Genomic DNA, 20,950 nt, shown 5'->3' on the forward strand with positions numbered 1-20,950 from the left:
TTCTCAGTTTTTAGGGGTTTTGTTTCATGTTTTTGTTAGGTTTGTTATTGTTAATCTAATAAAGGAACTGAGAAAGAGGACATCTGTGCTAAACGTACCACTGATGCCATAAAGCTTCTCAAAAACTTCAAATTGTTTCCTCTTGAGCTTTCCAGACAAAAAGGAAATTTGCTTAAAAGGTGATATCTAAATTAAGGTCTGTTTTCTAAAATCATATGAAGAATTTTTTATTTTTTACATAAAGCAAAAGTGAAATAGAACAATTACTCTCTATGATAAAAAAAAAAGTATCTATTATGTTACCAAACTATTATTTTAAGTGTGTCTTGACAACTGAGAATCAATTGACTACTGCTATGAATTATTAATATAATATTAGCTAGCTACTTAAATGATAACTGCATCCAAGGAACAATGGCTTAGTGTTAATACCAATGTCCTCATAAAGAGATGCATGAATGAAGTCTGCCTTCTAGCCCACAAAAAACAAGAAGGGTTCTGTATCTGACAAGGATGTGAGGCTATGATTGTTCTGTCCGTGGTGATTTTAATTATTTCTAAAAAGTTAGCTGATAATCAATCAGTTTTACTTTAGTTAAGTGTGTTGCAGGGGTTAGAATAGAGCTGTCACTATATTTTCATAGAGCTGACAGGAAAAAGTATCTATTGTCTACTTCACTTGTGTTATCTTCAAACCTGGGAAAGAAAAAAAACTGCAATGGGGACTGAGACTTGCATTTTTCTTGTGAACAAGTTATTTGGCAAATATAATTAACTTACTTACAGCCAATGCATATGCATTTATATATACACACACATATATATGTATATACACACACACATATGTATGTAGATATACACACACATCTATGTGTGTATATATATATATGCACACATTTTATTTGTGTGCTTCCATGTTTGTCTTTCAAAATAAGATGATTTCTGTTTGGATATTCAAGATCCTGTCATACACACATAACACTGATACACGTATGAACAACAATACTTTGGAGTTTAGGTCCTCACCAAAATTACATTACTTGATCTTTTCAACAACCATGTGAAGGATGTATTTTTAAAATCTCCATTTTCTAGATGAGAGAAAGGCTTTCACATGATTACAGTAGATAATTTCTCAACATTACAAATGTTCTAAGGAAGGAATGGAACTTGAATCAAGGTCTTATGACTCCAAAGACTATGACTTAAAAAAAAAAAAAAAGACTAATATGCCTGTAATACAGGTCAGTGGCTTTGAAAGAAAAACATGGATTCACAAATGAATAAGACATACCATTTCAGCTGATAATAATCTGACAGATGTTTTAGATAATTTCAGATTTGTAGGAAATCTATAAATGATCATTTTTAAGATTTACGCTTAAGCAAAATCAAAGCTGAAAAGAAGACCCCTTCCATAATGATCTACTGTAATTATTACATAAGTAAGGCAAAAATCAAAGCACACATAAAGACTGAGAAGTACAATTAAAGAATATCCCTATGTGTTGGGAAAAGACAACTGCAAAGAACCTAAGAATTACTTTGAGCATATGAGCTGAATTATGATGTGGTTTCTGTGGAACTCCACTCGGTCTAACTCAAATGAATGAGGATCACACATGTTCAGCAACATATAAACTTTCAACAACAAAACAACTATAAAGGAATTCCAATATTTACAAACATATGGCTCAGGAAGTCACAATTTTATGATTTTTTTTTTTAACTTGTAGATGTTCCTGAAAAACCACTGAATTCTTAACACAGACAGTCTCCTGCCCTCAAAGATGACAGCACTCTGGTCAAAACAACCAGATTTGAGTCTCAATTCATATTAGTGTAAGGTTTTAATAGAAAGAGGCTAAAATTAATACTTTAGTATACTTAATTACTTGCCATCCTAATGTTTTTCTTGACTTAATAGTTAAATAGTGACTTTTATTTGCAGTGAACAGGATTCCAGAGCAGATTTAAAAATAAAGACAAATAAAAAAACACCAGAGCACATTTATAAGGTTTAAAATTGAATCTGAAGAATAAACTCTTTACATTCTGGCCTCCAGCACAGAACATAGCAATGCTGGGTGTTTTTTTTTTCTTTTTAAATGATGTGATACATGATTTCATTAGAAAAACAAGCATAATGAAAATGGTTATCAAAAAAGAGCTGAGCACTTTACTTATGGAAGAAGAGCACATCATGCAATGGAGAGAGAATCAACGTGCCTACTAACTACACCACAGAGCCGAGCTCTATTGATAACAAAATTAGAACAACGTGACTGGGCAAGACCATACTCACTGTAATAATCCTAACATCTACACATGTGTTCCTTTCATTCCACTCATCAAACACAAACACTTACTTACCTTTTATAATGAAATTACAGAGAAGTAATTGATAATTAATTCACAAGAGCCTTTGGGAACATGGACCTTAATATCTTTACTCTCTAGAATCTGCTTTAGGTTTTCCTAACTTATTATCCTAAGTATGGTCTATCAGCTGAACTACAATCAATACTGATGCTAGAATTACAGGAAATGTCTCTCCTTGGACAGATCTTTAAACAGGATGGGACAATACTTGCAAATACTCGTTTCCCAACACACTAGTAAGATAAAGAATCACCAGCAGCACCACCGCCACCACAAAGCCATCACCAGCACCGTACTGCAAAGGCAGGCACTAGAGAAGAGAAATTCTGAAGGGACTTCTCACCCTCAGGAATTTTTCTTTATGGTAATAAAATAGCAAGAAGGCAAAATAGCAAGGACAAATAATGAACACACAATCTTAAAATTTAATTTTGTCATCAGCATACATACTCATCGGCCTGTGTTTAAAATGCAAGAGCTTTGTTACCCCGCTGAGGTGTGGTGTACCATCTTCACTGTTTATGGCACTTTGCGGCTCTGGACATTCTGCCCAAACTTTCTTGAGAAAGATCACCCCCCATTTTCTACACCTCAGCTTATGTGCTTAGAATGTAGTACAGCATTCCAAGTGGCTGCAGCACGCAAGAATGCATGCCAAATCTTACAAAACCACAGCTGTTTTAACAGCCATGAATATGGCTCTGGTCATCCAACTAAGGACCAGATAAATTCATTACATTCACAGAGAATTTGGTCACAAATCCATATGGATCCTGAGGTCACTTTACAGACAAATTTAAAGGGGTGTCTTATGGCTGAGTCTAAGGATAAAGGAAGTCATAATGTAGCCATTGTTACCTCCATTTTCATAGTAGTAACTATCTCCATAAGCACTGGATCCAGAGGACTCTGGAAAGTGTTTCTTTCGCTTTTTCTCTTCCTGTAACTCCTTTTCTTGCAAAAGTCGAGCTATGTCCTGCACATAAAGAGAGAATGCTAATAAATATCACCAGAGAACAAATAAACCTTTTACAATGAAACAAACTCCATCCAGTGGCCCTAACGTCAATGGTTTGACACTCTACTGCTAAGCTTCTGTGGGCTCCGTCCACAGCTTTCCAGACTTCATGACATTAAGTTCATGCTATTCAAATGCTCAATGGAGTAGCACATGATCCAGATGAATAAGAAAGACGTTTTTGGGGGCGCCTGGGTGGCTTAGTCGGTTGAGCGTCCGACTTTCGCTTAGGTCATGATCTCGCGGTTCGTGGGTTCGAGCCCCGCGTCGGGCTCTGTGCTTACTGCCAGCTCAGAGCCTGGAGCCTGTTTCAGTCTGTGACTCCCTCTCTCTCTGACCCTCCCCTCCTCACGCTGTCTCTCTCTCTCTCTCCTAAAAGAAATAAAACATTTAAAAAAAAAAAAAAGAAAGACGTTTTTGTTAAATTAAATTTAAATCTAACTCAATCTGGGACCTACAAACCTAGTAGTATTCCTACAGCTAGTTATACAACAGAATTTTTAAAATTCGTTATTTGTAGGCCCTTTTTCCAAGATGATGATTCAGTAAGCCTGAATTGAATGGAGAAGAGTGGAGTAGTCTATAAAACATTAAAATTGTATACATAATTTTGAAACTTTGTAAAAGAATTCTTCAGCTGATCCTGATTTCCCTCTGCATTATTAGAACACCACTGCCAAAGACACAACAGTCTCCCACCTATCTCCCCCTTGCTTCATAGCCAGGCAAGTTTCCCCAGCTACTGAGTGAAGGATAACATTCTGACCCTGTCCCCTAAAAGAGTACCATGAGCCTCTGACAACAAAGGTTTATGCAAATAACTAAAATATAATCAAATCATAAATGCCTCAATAAAAGAGTAAAAATGTCAATGAGTATAAAAGAGGCAAATCTTATTTCTGCTTAAATGAATTAGTACCACTCTTTGCATTTGGAATTACTGTTTCATAAAGTATAATTTGAGAAAGCAAATCTAAAATAACTCATAAGCCCTTCTGAAGTCGTTTTCAATTATTTTTTAATTAATCATATTAATCAGGTAGGCTTACTTTGGATTAATATGTAAAAAAAAAAAAAAACTTCCATAATTAGAAGACTTTCTGCTAAATACATTTGAATGAAAATTCACCATTATATTTCATCTCTTTTCTGTCATTAAAGCCTACCCACCTCCTGAAAATCCGAAACAATGAGCATAAGGCAAAACACAGTTAAAGATCTCTAGATCTCTAGAGAAAAGTAATTTTAATAAGAATAGATTTACTGATTGTCTTCGAGGGACCAAACAGTCTCCTGGAGACCTGCAGAGAGACAGGATATATGACCAATATCCTCAAAGTCTGACCTATTAAGTTTAGAAGCAAAATGATTAGCATAATTTAAGACCCTTTGAAAGGCAAGTGCCCTAAGAGAGGCACTGTCACAAACAAGGTGCAAGGCAGCCCAGAGGAGCTTAGCACATCTTTCCCAAGCACATGACGAGTTATTAAACTATTATGTTGAATTCCTTATGCTACTTTTTTGGTTTCTATGATTTTATATCAGGATTCCTTCTCCCTTAAGGTTTCCACTTCTATTCCTCAATGGTAGGTGGTTTCAAAATGAGGAAATCTTCGGCATAAAATCAAGGAAATCTAAAAATGTGACTGTCAGATGACTATCAGAGAGGAAAAAAAGAAGACTACTTTTTTTCCATTCCATTAGACTACTCCACTTCTTTCTCAGCTAGCAATTAACGTCTAATTCAGTAGGGAACTCTCAACGGGTACAATCTCCAGAGGAACATAAGACCAGAAAACAACATATCAATTCTATAGATGCAAAAAAAAAATCAATACGATTAACATAAGAAGAAGAATTTTCTCAACCAGGAACCTTCCACTCATTCCCCCTTTCTGGTCGCACATGCATAATCTTATTTTTAAAATGCCAAAACACAGGATATTTTTTAGTAGCTAAATGTACTGCTGTTTGAGCTATGCTCTAAATATTACCAACTTCTATAAATACTCTTTTAGAAGGTGAAATTCTAATCACTTTAAGAATGTTATGAAAAAGTACCATGGTTCACAGATTAAGTTTTAATGTAAATGTTACTAAGTTTATCCCTAAACAGCTCATATTATAAATGGCTTCAAACTGTTGAACTAGTGCCACAGACTTTTCATAACATGGTCAGGCTAATGTTTACTTAAGAGGAAAAAAATAAGAAGTTTTGCCCTAACATAGTTACACATTCACATATATTTGGACCTAAGTTCAAAGACACACATATATCTATAGATATTCACATACACACACACACTTAAGAATTTAATTTAAAAATAAGTTAAATCAACTAAGCACACATTCCTTAGCCTTATTAAATAACACTGACAAATGCTTATGTTATGGCCAAAGAAAATGATCCCAATGGAATTAGCCCACTTTAATTAGCTGCAAACTCACACAGTCCAGTAATTTCCAAAGGCTACAACCCTTTCTTCAACAGAGGCCTAGAGAGAAATGCAACTACTCTAGTCACACTATATAAAAAATTCGTTTTTAAAAAGGAAGAAAGGAATGAAGGGAGGGAAGGAGGAAGGGAGAATAGAAGAATAAAAGAACAAAGAAGAAGAAAGGAGAAGGAGGGCGAGAGGAATGGGAAGGGGTGGGAGGGGAAAGGCTACAATGCTGTTAAGACTCTTAAAGATCTTTCTCTCTTTCTTTAAACTTTTTTGTTGTTGTTATTAACTTTTCTACATCTGTCTTCCCACATGGAAATGTTACTTTCCTTACATCTGTGCTCTGTTAAAAAGCACAATAAAATTATTCCATAACAAAGTCAGAAATCCTAATTCACCCACACAGAGTTGTATAACTCTACTCCTCATGTACAATGTTGTTCAGGAAAAATACTCTGCCCCAATAGGAAAGAAGCCTTGGATTCTGTTGTTTGGAGAGTTAGAAACAACCAAAGAAGAGTTGACCCCAAAAATCTCTGAAAGAGATCTGGGTGAAAATCCAGAGAGGAACTTTCCACAGCCCTGCTGTCCAATAAGAACATACTAGCTAAGCAGACTCCATAAGGAAACAGAAGAGCATAGAATGAGGAGGGGGGAAAAAAAAAAGAATTAGGACAGTTTATGAGTAACTGGCAATGTTTTTTTCAGAAGTTGGCCAGAAGGGGTGCCCGGGTGGCTCAGTANGTGGGGGGAAGAATTAGGACAGTTTATGAGTAACTGGCAATGTTTTTTTCAGAAGTTGGCCAGAAGGGGTGCCCGGGTGGCTCAGTAGGTTAAGGATCTGACTCCAGCTCAGGTCATCATCTCACGGTTCTTGGTCTGTGCTGACAGCTCAGAGCCTGGAGCCTGCTTTGGATTCTGTGTCTCTCTCTGTCTCTCTGCCCCTCAAAAATGAATGTTAAAAAAAATTTTTTTCATTTTTTAAAAGTTGGCCAGAAAAATTCCCACTATTATCTCATCTCAGTGTCCTCTGTGAGGCACCATGGACTAAAATAAACAATATGTATTATCATACATTCTTCAATGACAAACTTTACTCATGCAAATTATGTGCATTTAATATTAATAACATACAAGTCAGCTGAGAGCAGTATTTTTTGATAAGAAAACCTCTCCACATGGTAGGCATATTCTGATCTAAGGCATCAGCTGAAAAGTCAGAGTCTGAATGGAGTTTTTAAGGCTGGTTTCACTAAATCTCCGCAACTGGATTTCTGATTCAATCTCTCACGGCACTAGGGAATGGGACCATTTTTGTAGGTCAAACAAGAGCAGAGGGCAAGGTAGGGAGATGCATAAATGCAAGGAAACACTTGAAGACGGCTCAGATCACACAGGACTGGAATACACTTTAAGCCAGTTTTTTTCCTCCCTTTCTAATTTAGTACACATCTCCTTCTATAACAGAAATCAGAGCTCTTATAAAGGGCAGAATCGTGGGGAAACACTTGGCAAGAAAGCCAAAAGGAAAGAAATTAACTTAATATGTAAGAAGTTAGTATGTACCAAAGGCATTTAAACCTCACGACAGCCCTCTAGGGTATGTGCAATTATCGTGACTTGTCCATCTTGGAACCTAAAGTTCTATGTGGTTAAGTAAGATGCTGCAAGTCGCAGCTGGAAGTTAAAGAGCTAAGATTCAAACTCAAAGGAAGCCTAACTGGAAAACCTCCATGCTTTCTGTTGTGACACAGGACATCCGTGTCAGGAGCAGTCAGTCAGGGGACCTGAACCGTACAGACATTTCTTAGGCATCTTATTATAGCAGGGGACCAGTCACTGACTTCCTTAAGTCCTAATTTCTTCATCTGAAAAACAGAGTCAATCACTACACTGCTTACTTTATACAGTATTACCACGAGACTATTTACTGTGATTGCTGTTTAGATTCTACACGCCTAAATAAAGTGTTTTGGTTTCTCTTTCTATCCTGTTTTCCCCAAATTGGGGAGGGGGGGGAATAAATCACAGGACACCACTAGCATTTATAAGAAGCCAACTTCATTACTCTGTTATTTTTTTAAATAGAAGCTTTCCTGTTTAGAAAATATAATCACTTCTTTCAGTTCCCAGTTTCATCCCCAAAGCAAAGTCTTGACTACACAGGGCAACACATCCTGCAGTAAGAAAGAGTTCCTGTGTTGCTAACAGGAAGGACAGAGAGCAATTCCTAACTCTTACTTGCAGTTCTGATGATCACAGGATCATGGTTTGTTTCTTAAGGAAACAGCTGAACACACACACACACGGCAGGTGTCTCCCGCTCACCTGGCACTGAACAAGGAGTCTTAGAGGGACAGGAATGGTTCCGTGGGAGCAGCAGTGCACGCAGGCTGTTGGCTGACGGCCCGCACCCCATCTGTCTAACGGGGTGATCACGTGTGCTGGCTTACCCAAGATAGGCCCGGCTCACATCATTATTAGCAGTCGCCCCCTTGAACCTAGAAGAGTATTTGAGTATACATACAACAAATCGTATGGCCATCCTACTGTTAAAATTCTAACCGTTTTCTTCAGTCTGTGGCCAAGAACAGCACAGCTGGTTTGAAAGAAGGCAAAGAATCCATACACGCTGAAAAGGAACTGTTTGTAAGAAAGGCTGAAAGTGTAAAACAAAGGCAGGTAATAGATGCAAATTCAAGTCTTCTCACCAACTAAACACTACTGCTACTTTTAGTCATTTTCAACTTTAAAAACAATACAATTTAAAAACATACACAGAATTAGACTGATTAGTTCCTGGAGGCAGCACGTCACAGGAGAGTGAAGCCACGGACAGCAGAGTGGGAACAATGGTGGCCCCCGGCCTCTCACGACGATACCCCCGACTCGTGTTCAGACTACATGCAGGTCTGCTCTCCCTCTCTCAAGACTGCAGGAATAACCCCCAGACAAACACCCTGTACTGGTTTGAACAGTGTCCCCTAAAAAGTAACTTCTCCCAAGAACCTCAGAATATGACCTTATTCAGGAATAGGGTCTTTACAGATGTAATGAGTTAAGAGAAAATCATACTAGACTAGGGTGGGTCCCCGATCCAATGACTAGTTCCCTTTTAAGAAGAGAAGAAACACAAAGGCACGGGAAAAAGGCCATCGGACAACAGAGGCAGAGACTGAAGTGATGCAGTGACACTCTGAGAAATGCCAATGATGGTCAGGAGCCAGCAGAAGCTAGGGAGAGACAAAGAAGCATCTTTCCCAACAGGCAGCAGGGGCCCACCAAAACCTGGAATTCGGATTCCTGGCCTCCCGAACTGTGAGAGAATCTACTCCTGTTGTTTTAGATCACCAAGTTTGTAGTAATTGTTAAAGCAGCCCTAGGAACCTAATTCACCTCTTATGTTGAATTACCGTAATCTTTTAAGAGTTCACTTAGGTCATCAAGGGGCAATAAACAGTGGCCCACGGAGGGCAATGCTTAACCCCCAAAGAGGAGAGGTCTGCTGCCCATCCAGCAACCCTGCACGGAGCCCGTGAATACATCAGGCAGCTCTTTCTCAGGCCTGGGGCGGAGGAACATCAGCTCAGTTGTACCTCATCTTTCTTCTCCTGAATGCGTCGTCTCTCAGCCTCAATAGCCAGCTTCTCCTGGATTTCCTGAGCAATTTCACAGTCTTGTTGTTCACTAAAAAACAAAGGTGAAAGTAGTATGAATAAAGGAAATAAGTAATGAATCTTCCTAAAGAGTAATACAATTTACTGCACACTATGAGCCCGTGCACATCTTTATCTTACTTAGTCCTCACGATAATGATGCAAAGAGGTTGATATTATCACATGTCACAGATTAAAAAGCTGGGGCCCAGAGTAGTGACAGCATTTCCCTAAGATCACAGAGAACATGAGTGGCAGAAGCAGAATCTGATCCCCAGACACTACAGTGGGAAGTCCTGCGCCTTTTCTACGTTCCCTTATCACCTCGCCATACTGGGGCCACTCTACAGACAGGAATGCTTTCTCAAGAGCGTGCAAAGGAGACGTAAACTATGAGATTAATATCCACAAATATCCAGATCACTAAATGTCACCGTGGTCTCCCAGAAGTGGTGGTATGACTTTAAAATTATTTTTGTGAGTGTTTAAATTAAATGTATCTTTCAGTTTCACTCATACTTAAAATACTCCGCAGCTTCAGTTCCCAGTAGAAACCTCTCTGGCTGGTGCCAGTTTTCTTAAAACTCAGGTTCCTGAGAAAACCAAAGGCTACAGTACTGCTGCTATCATAATGTGCTTTGTTTTGGCACTCACGCACTGAACAGGGACTTAAGTTTAACACCTGCTATGGTCCCAGCACGACACTCAGACACTGAGGATACAAACATGGGTAAATCTTCACTCTGCACTCAAGGCTCACAGTCCTTTTTTGGGAGAAGAACCAAGAGAATGATTTTGGTGGGAGAAACAGATCCTCTAGAAGAGCACCTCTAAACAGCAGTTTAAACAGAAAAGAGGATTTGGATCTCTCAGAGATGGGTACAAGTGCACGTCCTCTAGATTCAGGTTTCAAGAAAAGTCAATGGACAGCTTCACACTCCAGAACCCGAGAGCTCTGGAGAGCCAACCTTGAGACACAACCGTCAGCTAGGAAGGAGGACCATACACTTACGATTTAAGAAGAGGTTGGAATGAAATTACAGCTGTGACTTACAGGGGCAATTTGCTTGCTAAACGTTCTCACTCTCCCTCTCATTCTCTCCCTGCCAAGCGAACTTAAAATTCTCAGTCAATCTCATTCGTGGTTGGCTACTCCATGTTTAACAAACAGCATTTTGTAACCGGAAAGTGTTGGGGAGGGCAACGGTCCGAGCTGCGATGAAGGAATTAAAGCCCATACACTCTACTCCAACAAAACAGAGAGGACAGAAATTATCCTAATTTCTGGGGCAGAAATGGTCACTTTCGACACGCTTGGAGACAGGCAGATGTAGGTGGAAGGAGAGGTGCGCACAGACGCGGTCATGTACGCATGGGTTATGCAGGTACAAGACAGAAAGGAAGGAAGAGAAAGTAAGACAGCACAGGTAAGGGACGGCAAGGCTCTCTTACAATCAGCAGGAAAAGCACTGGATACGGTGGCTGCAGACCTGATTTCTGGTCCTGCCACTGACAGTCAGTGAGCTGTGCCCTCTCGTGTCAACCTATCAGCTGTAAAAGTATTTGGACTCAATGACTTCATCCTTTAGGTCTAATATTTTAGAACTCTTAACCACTCAAGCCAAAGAACTGAAAACAAACAAATACCTACTTAGAACAATTTTTATTTATAGACCCTCTTTTTATTCACTTACTTCTAATAATTAAGAGTCATATGCAAAACCATATTCCTAGTTTTCAAAGGCTTCTCTAATTGGATCTCCCAAACTCAGGTAAAATCTGTACAAGAGTTAGCAACTATTAATTACATGCAAGATAATAATGGATGGGAAAAAGCAGAAGCCCAGCAGAAAAGGCAAATCCAAATGAGATGTTAAAGGTCACAAGTGACACAGATGTCCTCCCTAGTATAGAAAATAAAGACGTGAGGTTTAAGCTGAGCTTAATCACTTCCAAACATATATTCATGAAAGACCAGATCGAGTTCACTCCCCCAGTTACACAAAATCCCAAGGAAGCAAAATCACATGAGAAAGGCGTAGTCAACAATTGGTAAGCCTGACACCGGACAGCGGCCCCAGGATGCAGAGTGAGTGAGAGCTTCCAGTTCATTAATATTCACAGCATTTCATCCAACCAGTGAGGTACAACTGTCAAAACTGCTCGGGTGTGACAATGAGAAACTTCCCTTCTAACGACCTATTTCAGCTAAGAATACCTCCAAAACCCTGGAGTCCCAGGCAGAAAGAGAATACCTGGCTCTCCTCTAAGATCTATAATTCCTTACTCTCCAAATCCTCATTTATATTTAGTGTTTTATCTCAATAATCTCTGAATAATCTCATTATACTCTCATTACCCTAATTCAGGGTCTTAAGCTTCTGCACCAGCCTCAGAACTGCCCTTCATAGCAAAGTACTGTGAATCACGTAATAGGCAATGATTTAGAACTCTAGAATATTCTAGCTCTGACTCTTATCTTTTTGTTTTGTTTTGTTTAAATTTATTTCTTTATTTTGAGAGAGACAGAGAGAACAGAGGAGGGACAGAGGAGGCGGGGGGGGGGGGGGGCGNGTGCAGAGGCTGACCTGGGGCTCAAATTTACAAACCTGTGAGATCATGACCTACTTGAACTGAAATCAAGAGCTGGAGGATTAACTGACTGAGCCACCCAGGCACCTCTCTGGCTCTCATCTTAACCAGAGTTGGATTAACCAGAGAACCTCCACACATCTCAAATGTCTCTCTCTTCTTACTCCATTAGCATTACCATCAAATCAAACCTTGTCATCTCTTAATTTGACCACTGCCCAAAGCTGTCTTCAGTCGTGCCCCCTACAATCCTTTACCTATCCAGCCCCTAGAGTAGGGCCCAAACTGAAAATCCAAAACTCTTTCAATGGTTCTCTGTTGTTTATAATATCTATAAAATCTAAACTCCTAAAAACGTTAACTTTTGGTCTAGTTTTTGACTACTTTTCTGGCCTCATCCCCAGCCCATGCCCGTAATCACACCCTACACTCCAGCAATACTGAGCACCTTGTAGCTACGAAATTCCAGGTACGTCAACCTCTTACCTTCCCTGCTACTCTGGCTACAACAGTTTCCTCCTGCTGTCACTAGGAACTTCTAATGAACCATCAAGGTTCAGATTAAATATATCACGTGTGTTGGAATGGTTTTCTCAGTCTCTCCTTTCTTCATAGGCATTAAATGTATTAATTCTCTGTGGCTTACACATGTATCTGTAGATTTAAAATGCTCAGTTTTATTCTGAGGCCCTTAAAGGCAACGGCTATATTTTATTCCTATCTGTGGTCTCCAGTGCCTTCCATGGTGACAGGTATAGTAAGCGTCTTAATAAGAGTGTTTATTTACAAAATAAGGAAGCTGAACAAAATGATGACTAAAGTTCTCTACAAATAATAAAACAGAAGGGCAAACCCTTCCACAAAGACAGCAAAAATAACAGGCTTTCCTGTTTATCTGAACAAGAACCAGAGTAACTGTGGGGACCTTTTACTACTTCCTTTACCCTTTCCCCTCAAAATTATACCTTGTCATTAAATCTACCATTTCAGATTCAGGCACGGGGTCACTCTCAAATAAGAAATGCACCCTGTGAGCTTTTAAAACAGTGGAAAAAAGTAAGTCATTGTGCTGGAAGAGATCCTGGATATGATCCTCCCATTTACCGAACTATTAAAGGAGGAGACTGAGGAAGGAACATTTGTCAGATGCTGAAGTTAGAAAGAGAACAGTGTATACTTCAGAGCTTTCCAGAAGATTCTGCCTCTCCCTGGAAAGCAAAGAGGTTCAAGGAAAATAGGAGCAGCAAACACCAACCACAAAAGAGTAAAGGAACCCAATGCAGCTCATAACTTTCTCTGATATCCAGTATTTTCCTGGGTCCCCCAAGCAACCTATGAGGCAAAGGGAACAGAGATTATTTCCCACGTGCTATAGGGAAGGAATACAGACTCAGAGAGGTGGATCGAAATGCTTAAAGTCCTACAGTTAAACATGTTTAGAGTTCATTCCAGAATCTACATGTCCCCAAACCTATAAAGTATTCCAACAACAATAAAAATTTCAACACAAAGAAAACTGTAGTCTAGCCACTACAGGATTTTTAATCTAACAGTGACAGGCACAAGAGGGACAGACACACAGTCTTCTCCCCTGCCTGGCTGCTGAGAAAACCAGCCCCGCATGCCTCCTCCCACCCTTGCCCCCCAAATCCTCACAGGTCTTTGTAGCGCTTCTGGAGCTGAGCCTGAGCTTTCAGATCTTCCTCCTGAAGCTGCTTAGCCACCTGGAGATCATGCTGGACCAAACGGTTCCGCTGAATATTCGATGCCAAATGATGCTCAACTGCACAGAGAGATTGAAGGGAGGAATCGCAATGTTTCATCTTGTTTATAATACATCTCAGGATAACTTAAGGAGAGTTTTTCCATTAAAAACTTCACGTCCATGACTTCATTTTATGCTCTCAATAATGCTATATAACAGGCAGCAAAGGGATTCTTCTTCTTTCCATTAAGTAAAATGAGACTCAGAAAAGTGAAGTAACTTGCCCTTGGTCACAAGGCAAAACAGAGGCAGTGACAGGATTTCTACACCAATACTCTAAAAGTCAAGGCCAGGGCTCCTTCTGCTCCACAAGCTGTCACTCTGCTTATAAACATTTTCAATACTTAATTTTTATACTGACACATGAATTAATGATTCACAAATTACATATTGGTAAATACGTGCCTCTGTGTAACACATATAACTTGGGTTTAGTTTCCATAATTACATACATAAATATTGAGAAAAAGCTACACTCCAGATACCTCCAATGCCTGCAAAGACATTCAGGGCCCCTCTTCTAGGGGAGGGAATGGAGGCCAGACAGTGTCTCCCTCCTATAACACTAAAGCTCACTTTTCCCCATAGACCCAAAGTCTCCTAAATCCCTGGCAGCTGTCATACCTCAAAACACCCAGAACTTCACCCTCCACCCAGGTGGCATTTGCTCGATAAATCCCTCGGGGCCGATGGAAGGTGAGGCCTGGTGACTGGGTTCTCTCCCTGCCTCACCCTAAGAAACCTGCCTCAAGCTACCACTAAAAAAGACAGCAGGCGGAACACAGTGAGGGCCATTACTCACTCTCTTGTTCCTGCAGGCTGTGGGCCAGGGTGTGGTCCTCCAGCACAGCAAAATCTCGGCACACTGCAGAGGATGAAGGGAGGAAAAGCAGACAAGAAGGTTCAACGGCAGTATTTTAATAGGTTACAAAAAGAATTTTGTTTGCTTCAAAAATCAATTCGACTATTTCAGGACAATCAGTTTTATAACATGCAATGTAAAACAGTGACAAGTTAGTATAAAGTCTTCATTCACAAAAATCCACAGTACCTGCTCAGTGCCAAGCACAGGGTATATCACACAGTAATGGTTAGCTCTGGTCTCTGGCCTAAGGATATTAACCACAGAATCAGAACCCATAAGTCCAGAAATTCTTTTATTTTTTTAATTTATTAATGGGAGAGTGCAAGTAGAGGGTCCAAAGTGGGCTCTGTGCTGACAGGCTGACAGCAGCAAGCCTGATGTGGGGCTCGAATTTACAAACTGCGAGATCATGATCTGAGCCAAAATCGGACACTCAACTAACTGAGCCACCCAGGTGCCCTACAGGTCCAGAAATTCTAATCCACATCTGTAAACAGAGGGTAAGTATTGTTGCCATAAAACCAGAGACAAGAACGTTCTGCATACTGTAGCTAAGAAAAAGCTGAGTTCTCGCATGGAGAGAGGAGTTGAAAGAAATCTAGCCTTTGCCTCAACCATCTAGGGTTGAGGGGATCCTCTCCCAGAGACTTACATCTATCCAGCTGTCTCTATGGAAAAACACACCTTTATTAGTCCCTCAGGTAGGAACACATCTCTACTTCAGGATAATCACTTCTTTAATGGGTCCGCACCCTCAGACATACGTTTGAACTGGCTCCTCTAGGTCTCTGTAAATGTAGAGCTTCCTAAAAAGAATCTGCATACCAAAAGAAAACGGGAACCTTGAGGATACAGGAATCTCCCCCTACTGTCCCCTGGATTTGCAGTCTAGGCAAGAACATTCACTGGCCTGTCTTTTTAGGAACAAATGGGAAGAGATGGTCTCCAAGGTCCACCTACTCCTGAATGGCTCTTATCATGAAACGTGCCTTTTGTTTGTTTGAAGGACATGTAATTTAGGTGATATAGTCTTACTCTATTTCAAACATGTAACTCACATTTAAAAGGAAAATTCCCCAAAGCCACAAACTACTATAACCTGTAGGACTCATGAAACTATGCCATAAGGTTACCAGAGGTTATAGATGTCTTTCTGCAGCTTTGAATTTGCCTATGAAGACATTTAACTGAAAGGGAATAAAGAAACACTCCTCTGTCATTCTTAGCACTTACATATGCTCACATATACATTCATATAGCCCTGAAAAATAACTCAATAAAAAAGTAGGTAGATCTTAGAGACATTAAGGTTACTCTGAAATGGGTTTACAACTGGAGGAATCGTTTCTGCCCAAGAACCATTTAAACAATATATGGCCTGCTTACTCCTTGCAATTCCAGTAAAGTCCTATTGTTGTACATCTGATATATCCTTAGCAAGTTCTAACAACTTGTGGCCCAGCTCCTAGTTACCCTACCTTTCACAGAAAGTGCTTTCGAGATGAGCTAACTCTTGCAATTCACAGGTGAGGAAAATGAGGGCCAGAAGAAGAAAAGAGATATCAAGGCTATGTACAGTTTATTGGTGACAAGGTTGGAAGTCAGTGTCTGAGCCAGCAAGAGCTCCTTCCTTGCCTGACACCATGACGGCCTTCTGGGACTCCAGGCAAACCAGAACATCAGAACAGAGTGAAAGGAGATATTACTCACACAAAACTCACACATACAGACACACACACACACACGTATATATGCATTAGGTCACAATGTAAAACATATAACATCCTGCAGATTACAGTCAAAAACACTTAAAAGCCACTTCAATTTATGTTACTCAGGCAGAAAGTTATGCCAAACAATATATTTTATATATGTTTTATGTCATACTGAATAAAATAAAAGATAATAAAATTACTGCAGGTTTCCATGTGGACAACCATGTGAAGAACTGCAATAATTTTATATTTTTGTTTTAGTGAGTGCAACATTAAAAACATGGATGTTTATGGATGCATACACCTGTAATAAAGATATATGTTTTTAATATACAGCCCTGACACAGAATTGTGCTCACCTACAAAGAGAGCAAAAGAGAGTCAAAGAGCAAGATTGCCTTCGCTATATAGGGTGTTCTATTGCTTTACAAACATAATACAGAAGACGAAAGCAAGTAAGGCAAATATTAACATCTATTAAATTTGGGTGGTAGGATCACAGGTTTCTGTATTTCTTTTGCTTTTGGTAATTTTTTATATATTATCTTTTAAAATTCTGTAATTAAATATAAACTTTTTTTAATCCCACATCTTTAATTCCATCAATGTTAAACCATACGCATAAAGACATAGTTTCCATATCATATCAGGTGCAAGGAGTTTATGAATTACTGGTTACCATAACAATGAGTCTTCTCAATGACTTCTTAGTATTTAAACAGCAAGAATGAAGTATATTAAATCATTGTTATTTGATCCTAAATCTTCTTACAGCACATATGGGTTAGGGCTTGAGCTAGAAGAGAATCCAGAAGATCTTCAATGACTAAAGAAGAGCACACACTCATAGACAGGGTTGTACTGTCACTACACGGAGTCAGCATTTCAGAGTTAACTAACAACTTCCAAACATATGATCTCATTTATGCCAACTACTGTGTGCTCACTCCAGATTCTTCTGCAACCACGCTAGTTCCTTTCGAGATGTGCCTCTGTGCTCTCTGCATCATGACTCTTAATACAAGCTGGAAAACAACCACATACCCAGCCACCTTTGTCCATCAGTGACCAGACTGGGAATTACAGGAAACATTTCACAGCCAGGCCAAATTCAGAGCCGGGATCTTTGTGCCTTCCCTAATCTACTCTACTTGGAAGTAAACAGTGTCAGCGGTACCAGGGATAAACAGCATACATTCATCTCACCACCTTTCCCTGAAGGCACACTTAAGCTGCATCTTTGGACCCTGAGCTCCTACCCTCCCACTTCTCAAACTTCTTCCCTCCTATGTTCACTTTCACTCACTCGAATTTCAGGCTGATCTTGCCATTAGGGCAACTCCATCATTCCCCTCCATTCCCATCCACACTTCAATGGTCCTGTAAGCTTCCTCCCTCTGACCCCTAACATCTCCCCCAAAAATTAGGGCATGGTAGCTAAGTCTCTTTTGAAAACTAATCATGCAACTCTACCTCCTTGCTTTTGAAGAGCATCAACAAAAAGAAATGCATTTTATCCTCCAACTCCAATACACAGCTGCCTCCCCGACCAGTTGGCAAACTCTTCAGGGCAGGGACCTTGTGGGACTAATCTCTGCACCTTCCACACAATTCTACATGCACTGTATGTAGCATGGAATAAGACCTTAAGAGACATTCATTAATTGAAAACAATGAAGAAACTGAAGAAACACTGGCCAATAAAGTAAAAACAAAAAAACAGTAAAAGTTCCACAGCCAGAAGAAGGAAACAATTTTATAAACAGAATTAAACTCTGTTGTTATGACAGTATTACAGAGAGTTGTAAAATTTTCAGATATCACTTAAATAAAAACTAGAAACCTTCTCCATTCCCATTAAGTGAAATAGAGTTTTAGTGTTGTTTTAATCCAAATATATACATATAAGTATACAATGATTTAGTTTACACTAAACCAAACAAATCTCAGAAATAGGAAGTAGGATTTATATATATACACACACACATATTTGAAATATATATTTATATATAATACATATTTATACTTATATATATTTATTTGTATTTTTATATATATTATGAACACACACACATATATATATGTATATATTCTCCTCCATCAAGAAACAGGTGATTTTCATTCATTTGTGGATCCCCCTAAATACCCAATTGACATAGTATGTACCGAGTAAACACATTCATTCAACAAACATTTGCTGACCTCTCTTTTATGATAAATAAGTCATTCCAAGCCATCATGAAGGTACAGATGACAGAAAGGTATATAAACATAATATAATTTGATAAATGCTACAGTTACAGAAAACTCTTTGAAGGCATAAATAATGGAGATGTGCTTGCTATGAACTGGAGGTAGGGGTAAGTAATAGCAGTGACTCAGAGGTCTCAAGAAACCCTAGAGTAGCTAACATACCAAACAAATTTCAAAGGAAGGTTAAAATTCCTAGGGGCAGAGTGGTACATTCTCGACTGGAGATACCAATTAATTCTCACAAACCAGAAGAGTGAAGAAGTCGTTCCCCTTCTGTCCTTCTTGTAGTCACATCCCAAATCTTTCTGAAAATAACATTCCTATGACTCAGTCTTTACAAGCTTCCACCCACGTACAAATGCCTGGATTAATAACACATTCACTAGCAACTATTTCTTTCAACTGTGTCTGTACTGCCTTTTACGTCCTAGTATAATTTGTGAATTATTCTATTTTTGTGTAAGTGCTATAAGCAACAGATGGAATACATACTCATTGCTTTGAGGGCAGGGATAATACTTGCTTTCTTTTGTTCTGTACACATGAAAACAGCCTCTATGAATGCGGATGATGTTCCAGACACACATTCTATGTTGAAAAGTTTGGAAATGACAGGCAGCCACAGTTGCCACTGAGATAGCACTGTGTTGATTACAATGTACTTTCATATACATTCCTTCTAATTGCCTGAAGGTAAAGCTTTTATCAGTATTCTCATTTTAGTTATGAGGAAACGAAGGCTCAGATAAATAAAGTGACTTGACCAAGATTGCCCAATAAATGAACAAATGAACTGGAAACCAAACCTGGAAGAAGTGATGAGTCTATATTTCAGTACATTAGAAAAGAGTGATATTATTAAATAGTAAATAAAAGACAAATATGCATTAGGTTATATGAAATTGTGAATACCACAGAATTTAGGTAAGGATGGTACATGTGCTCTGAAGGTGGGTTCCAGGTCCCAAAATAGAGCAATAAAATGGGGGACACTGTTTATTTTGTCTCATGATCTCCCAAGAATAAGTCTCTGTCAAAGTCAGCCCGTGTCCAATTCTGAAAAACAAGGGCAGTAAAAAGTTCTTTTCATTTCAGTGTTTCCTGGGTGATCTATAAGAAAAACCCTAGGCTGTGTGTGACTATGGTGGAAAATTACAAGGAATTTTCCTTGGGATCTAACCAGCTCGCCCCATCTCCCCTACTCTCCATCCAAGATCAATGAGTTTTTCTCCCTTTGCAAAGAGAGTATTAATGAATTTCAGAATAATGTGTCCAAGAGATGTTAAAGACAATTCGAATGAAGAAATAACATATGTAAACCCCTATGCCTTTGCTTGTTGCCGTTCAAAAGGAATGTCTCCCTAATTTATTAAAAGAAGAGCCTCTTTTCTTTCTTTAAAGCTCTAATAAAAACTGCCTGAGTAAAAGAAAAATAGGATATAGGAAAAACTATGAACAGCCATCACCCTAATGTCAAGTCCTTGACATTTTCATCCCTAACAAAGTTTATGTATATAGGGACCAAGAGGCTATCAACATCACCACCACTAATACCAACACCAAAGCCAACCGTCACCCCTATTACCACCACCGTCAGCGTGGGAGCCTCTTAGGGATGCTCAGTTATGGACTGTGGACACTCTCTTAACCATCTGCCCCAATGAGGAGTCCCAAAATAGCATACACGGTTTTGAGTCACTGACCACTCTGGCAACTGAAACTTCCCATTCAAATTTTTTTTTATGTTTTCATTTATTTTTGTGGGAGAGGGAGAGACAGCGTGAGCAAGGGAAGGTCAGAGAGAGAGGGAGACACAGAATCCGAAGACAGGCTTCAGGCTCTGAGCTGTCAGCACAGAGCCCGACGCAGGGCTCGAACCACAAACCCAGATCATGACCTGAGCTGAAGCCAGACGCTCAACCGACTGAGCCACCCAGGCGCCAAGAAACTTGCCATTCAGGCAGAAAGTTAAAACAATGGGAATAAGATCTCAGTAATGTCTCAAACAATTAATTTACTAGGGAATACAGGGAAACTGAAACTTTTACTCCTTCTCTTTTAACGCCCTAGATGACCATCCTGTTGAAATTAACAAAATCCAAGTACAGTATGACAGAAGGAGAGTGGCACCTAATTTGGGCTGACAAAAAACTGGTAAATGACACAGGCCTTCCATCCTCATTTACTTTGTTCCTAGTCAAAGTAGCCAATGGCGGGGCTACGTTTCTGACTAAGTCTCCAAATCCCCTGTTCTACCCCG

At 39.4% G+C, this 20,950-nt stretch overlaps 1 protein-coding gene across 1 annotated transcript in view; it reads right to left on the minus strand.

Annotated features, from left to right (window-relative positions):
• CCDC50 (coiled-coil domain containing 50) overlaps window positions 1-20,950 on the minus strand; it is a 66,171-nt gene that overhangs the window by 23,660 nt on the left and 21,561 nt on the right. Inside the window, exons 3-6 of the mRNA XM_077754519.1 lie at window positions 14,660-14,722; window positions 13,749-13,875; window positions 9,441-9,531; window positions 3,241-3,358 (exon numbers count right to left, since the gene is read on the minus strand). Of these exons, the coding sequence (XP_077610645.1) occupies window positions 3,241-3,358; window positions 9,441-9,531; window positions 13,749-13,875; window positions 14,660-14,722 (399 nt within the window). The remainder of the gene's footprint in view (window positions 1-3,240; window positions 3,359-9,440; window positions 9,532-13,748; window positions 13,876-14,659; window positions 14,723-20,950) is intronic.

This window comes from Crocuta crocuta, unplaced genomic scaffold, assembly GCF_008692635.1.
Source record: "Crocuta crocuta isolate KB4526 unplaced genomic scaffold, BGI_CrCroc_1.0 scaffold70, whole genome shotgun sequence".
In the NCBI taxonomy this organism is placed as follows: Eukaryota; Metazoa; Chordata; class Mammalia; order Carnivora; family Hyaenidae; genus Crocuta; species Crocuta crocuta.